Raw genomic sequence first — 4601 nt, 5'->3', positions numbered from 1 at the left:
GAAGGGTTCGCCAATGACGAAGGAGGTGAGAGCAAAGCCGGTGAGCCGGAGGAGCGATTGTGGCAAGCTATTAGTAATTGAATCCCAATCTATGATAGTCGATAATCGCTGGCCAGTTGGCATATCAAAAAGATAAAGAGAAGAAGAAGTCTTTTTATATGCAAAATGACTTTTTGATCTACACAAATATTTGTGAGATTTAATGATGCCCAGGTTCTCATAGAAAAATTAACACTTGTTTATATTTATTATAAAATTAATATATTATATTTCTAATACTTAATTTTTAATTGGACTCTCAGATGGGGTCCATTTATAAATTTTTTGGACCAAAACTCTATTATTTGAGAGTGAACAATTATAATTTAAAAATTATTTTACCCTCGTCTATCTATCTGTTCAAGGTTATCTATTTATTCAATTCTCCTATGTATTCACGTGTTATCCCACCACCTACCTATCCATCTAATCCACATATTTATGCAAATCATCACCACCACTCCTTTCACCACATGACTTTTCGAAGAAGCTTTCCGGCGGCGGTCCAACAATGAGATACGATTTGGAAAAAAAAAAAAAAAAAAAATCTTCAAAAAAGAATAGTCATTTTCACCAAATTACATTAAACATGTTCTTATCATTAAAAAAAAAATAAAAAATCAAATCTTAAACCAAATAATATATTGCCCAATGAACATGAACTTTTTACCAATTAATTAATTTTGATTTTCAATTTCATCTGACACCATTATAATTAATTCCTTAATAGTGTTTAGTTCACTATAATAAAATGAAATAGAATGATTATTTTATCATAATTTTCATTCACATATCTAATTTACTTTTAAAAAAAAATGATAATTAATGTATTATAAATACAATTTTCATTCACCATTATAAAAAAATAATAAATTCATAAGAAAGTTAAAAAATGATCATTTTATTCAAACCTATCTCATTTCAGTGAATTGAAATTATTTATCATATCACATTGTTTTAAATCACTATAAATTTGGATGGTTCAATGAGGATTATAGTTTTAAGAAAATTTGAGCGGGTCCACAAAGACTTTCATTTCTTCCATAGACTATAAACTTGAGGCAAGACAACAACTTGTGTATTACATTTCTTCAAGAAACCAAATAGAAAAAGGTTCAGTACAGGAGAGAGCTTTGTTCACTTCCATGGCTGTTGCCATCTTAATCTTCTTCCTCATAATTCTCTCTTCAACTTTGTTGCATACAATTACAATAGAAGCACAACAACAAAGAAACTCAAGTATAAGCCTAGGTTCCTCTCTAACCCCCACCACTAACTCCTCATGGTTGTCAAGGTCTGGTCTGTATGCCTTCGGATTCTACCCGGAAGGCAATGGCTATGCTGTCGGAGTTTTTTTGGCCGGAATTCCAGAAAATACTATAGTATGGACAGCCAACCGAGACAAACCCCCGGTCCCAAGCAATGCAACCTTGGCCTTGACGAGTGATGGAAGGCTCATCCTGCAGCAACCGCAAAGCCAAGATGTCACTTACATTGCTGACATTTCACAACCTGCTTTTGAAGCATCCATGCTCGATTCAGGTAACTTCGTGCTTTATGATTCTAATCATACCGTAATCTGGCAGAGCTTTAGGCTCCCAACAGACACTATTTTGTCTGGTCAACCTCTGTTGGCAGGGCTAGACTTGTTTTCCAGTGTTTCAGGTACCAACCACTCGACAGGGATTTTCCGTCTGGTGATGCAAAGAGATGGGAACCTCGTCCAGTATCCGGCGTCTGCAATAGAGTCCCAATATGCTTATTGGGCATCAAACACTAATCAAAATGGAGATAATTGCTCGTTGAATCTGGACGGGGATGGCCATCTCTACCTGCTCAACGCAACAAGAACTAATATTTTTAATCTCTACAAAGGAGAACCACCTACAAAGGAAAAAAAGATTTACATGATGAAAATTGATGTGGACGGAATCTTCAGAGTTTATTCACGTATCTTGGATCCAAATGCCAACTGGTCGATTTTGTGGCAATCTTCAGACAATATTTGCCATTCTCCAGGTCTATGCGGCCTTAATGGGTTCTGTGTTCTAAACGATAACATTGCCGATTGTAGATGCATTCCAGGATTTGTTTATGTTAATCCAATTAGTTGGGCTTCAGGGTGCATGAGAAATTTCACCACAGAAAGTTGCAAGACGATAGATGGGGATGGCGATTCCAGATACAACATAAGCCCATTGGAGAATACCGTGTGGGATGATGATTCATATATGGTGCTACAGCTGAATTCCAGAAAAGAATGTGAAGATGCTTGTCTGCAGGACTGTAGTTGTGAAGCGGCGCTATACAAAGACGGAAAGTGCAGAAAGCAAAGGTTTCCATTGAGATTTGGAAGAAGATCGGTAGATGATTCAAATGTTGCCTTAATCAAGGTGGGTAATTATTCTTCACCTAACACAAAAGGTGTTCTAACTGATAGTGATCATCCACCCAAGAAACCAAAGAGAAAACAGAGACTAGACATCCTAGTCATTGGTGTTTCACTTATTGCTATTGCCTTGATGGTGTTGGCAATTTCAAGTGTCCTTATGTATAGAAACCATGTCTGGGTATATAAAAAGATCTCTGAAAAAGGCAATGCTGTTGAATTGGGTGAGGATGCTGCTCTAAGAACTTTTACTTTCAAGGAATTAGAGCAAGTGACGAATGGGTTCAATGAAGAATTGGGTAGAGGAGCATCTGGGACTGTTTTTAAAGGATTCATATCATACAACCAAAAGGATGTAGCTGTGAAGAGGCTAGAGAGATTATTGACAGAGGGTGAAAGAGAATTTCAGACAGAGATAAGAGTTATTGGGAGAGCCCATCACCGAAACCTAGTTCAGATGATTGGTTATTGCCTTGACGGACCTAATAGGCTTCTGGTATATGAGTACATGCGTAATGGATCACTTGCAAATTTCATCTTCACACCCGAAAATCGGCCAAGTTGGGATGAAAGAATTGGAATTGCTCTCGACATTGCCAGAGGCATACTCTACTTGCACGAAGAGTGTGAGACGCAGATCATCCATTGTGATATAAAGCCGCAAAATATATTAATGGGTGATCATGGGCGTGCCAAAATTTGTGACTTTGGCTTGGCAAAGCTTTTGAAGCCAGACCAGACAAAGACTTTCACGGCAATGAGAGGAACAAAAGGTTATGTCGCGCCTGAATGGCACCGGAAGTTACCAGTAACAGTCAAAGTAGATGTTTACAGCTTTGGAGTTATGTTGTTGGAGATCATATGTTGTAGAAAATGTTTGGAGTGGAGCCTTGCTGAGGAAGAAGCTGTCCTTGAAGAGTGGGTTTATGATTGTTTTCAAGCCAAGGAGCTTCATAAACTATTGGTTGATAAAGAAGAGGTGGAAAAGAAAAAATTAGAGAGAGTGGTGAAAATAGGTCTTTGGTGCATCCAAGATGATCCATCGCTTCGTCCTTCAATGAAGAAAGTTATGTTGATGCTGGAAGGGACTGTAGACATCCCAGTGCCTCCCAGTCCTACTTCCTTTCTAAGTACCATATAAACCTTTTTTCATTGGAATGGGAGGCAGATTGTCTTAATTCCAGTCAACATTTCTCCGATGATCCGTTTTGTTGTTAGTATTGATATTTCTATTGCCTTAAGAATGTGTCAATCACCTAAAGCTGCATATATTGCCAATAAGGATTCTATATGTTTGCCGTAGGGACAAAATCATGCATGTATGTTTCTTGCCTTCTATGGTGTTGTAACATTTAGATTTCTTGTCATTGAAGAGTTTGAAAAATGGTGTGTCAATGAGGTTTGTTGTGTATTTTTGTAATACCCCTGTTCCGTAATATGTTAATTGGTCCTTAACATGATGTGATTATGTATTTTGATATGATTTTGTGTTCCACTATGTGAAAATATGTGGTTTGAAGTTCTATTTGTTCACCGTAGGAATATCTGTTTGAATAATCAGCTTTGGAAATTTAATTGAGGGCCTTATCGGCCACAGAACCCGAAATCGATTACGCCATTGTGATTGGCATAATTTTTAGAGCCTACGGTGAAATTTAATTGAAAAATGATTCAGGCCAGATTAAATTGACTAATTAATGAATTGGTGCTCAAATATGTAATATTAAATTAATGAGGCTTAGTGGGGTTATATGGGACCCTTATGTATTCAACTCCCTCATCTTATTTCATTCTTGGCTGATTTAACTCTGTAGAGGAGGAGGGACCCGAATTAGAGAGAGAGAGGGGAGGAAATCAAAGTTTTGCTCTTGAATCTTGGAAGTCTTGAAGACAACTCTAGACTTGACCAAATTGGAAGAATTGAGCCCCTAGGTAAGCATTGATTCTTGAATTCATGAGTTTAATGTGTAATCTTGTGTGTTCAAGGGTTGTTTGTGATCAAGAGCATGATTTGAGTTGGTTTTATTGAAATTGAGGCTTGATATGTACATGCATGTAAAGAACTCCTATGGAATCACAAAATCTAGCATGTAATTTGTGAAATTGTGAAAGATTGGTAGTGTAATCCCACATGCAAGCATGTCTTTGTTAAATTTTATGGGAATGAGCACTA

The 4601-nt window shown here is 37.2% G+C and overlaps 1 protein-coding gene across 1 annotated transcript; it reads left to right on the top strand.

Moving 5' to 3' along the window:
• The first annotated feature begins 1040 nt into the window (after positions 1-1040).
• LOC114306806 (G-type lectin S-receptor-like serine/threonine-protein kinase LECRK3) lies at positions 1041-3823 on the top strand. The gene has a single exon (XM_028252108.2). The coding sequence runs from the start codon at positions 1185-1187 to the stop codon at positions 3567-3569; it is 2385 nt and encodes a 794-aa protein (XP_028107909.2). The 5' UTR covers positions 1041-1184; the 3' UTR covers positions 3570-3823.
• Positions 3824-4601: the final 778 nt, after the last annotated feature.

The sequence above is a fragment of the Camellia sinensis genome, chromosome 13 (assembly GCF_055761805.1).
Source record: "Camellia sinensis isolate YWXY chromosome 13, ASM5576180v1, whole genome shotgun sequence".
Lineage (NCBI taxonomy): Eukaryota > Viridiplantae > Streptophyta > Magnoliopsida > Ericales > Theaceae > Camellia > Camellia sinensis.
The sequence above is the reverse complement of the archived record's forward strand: the minus strand, read 5'-3'. Positions and strand labels throughout refer to the sequence as shown.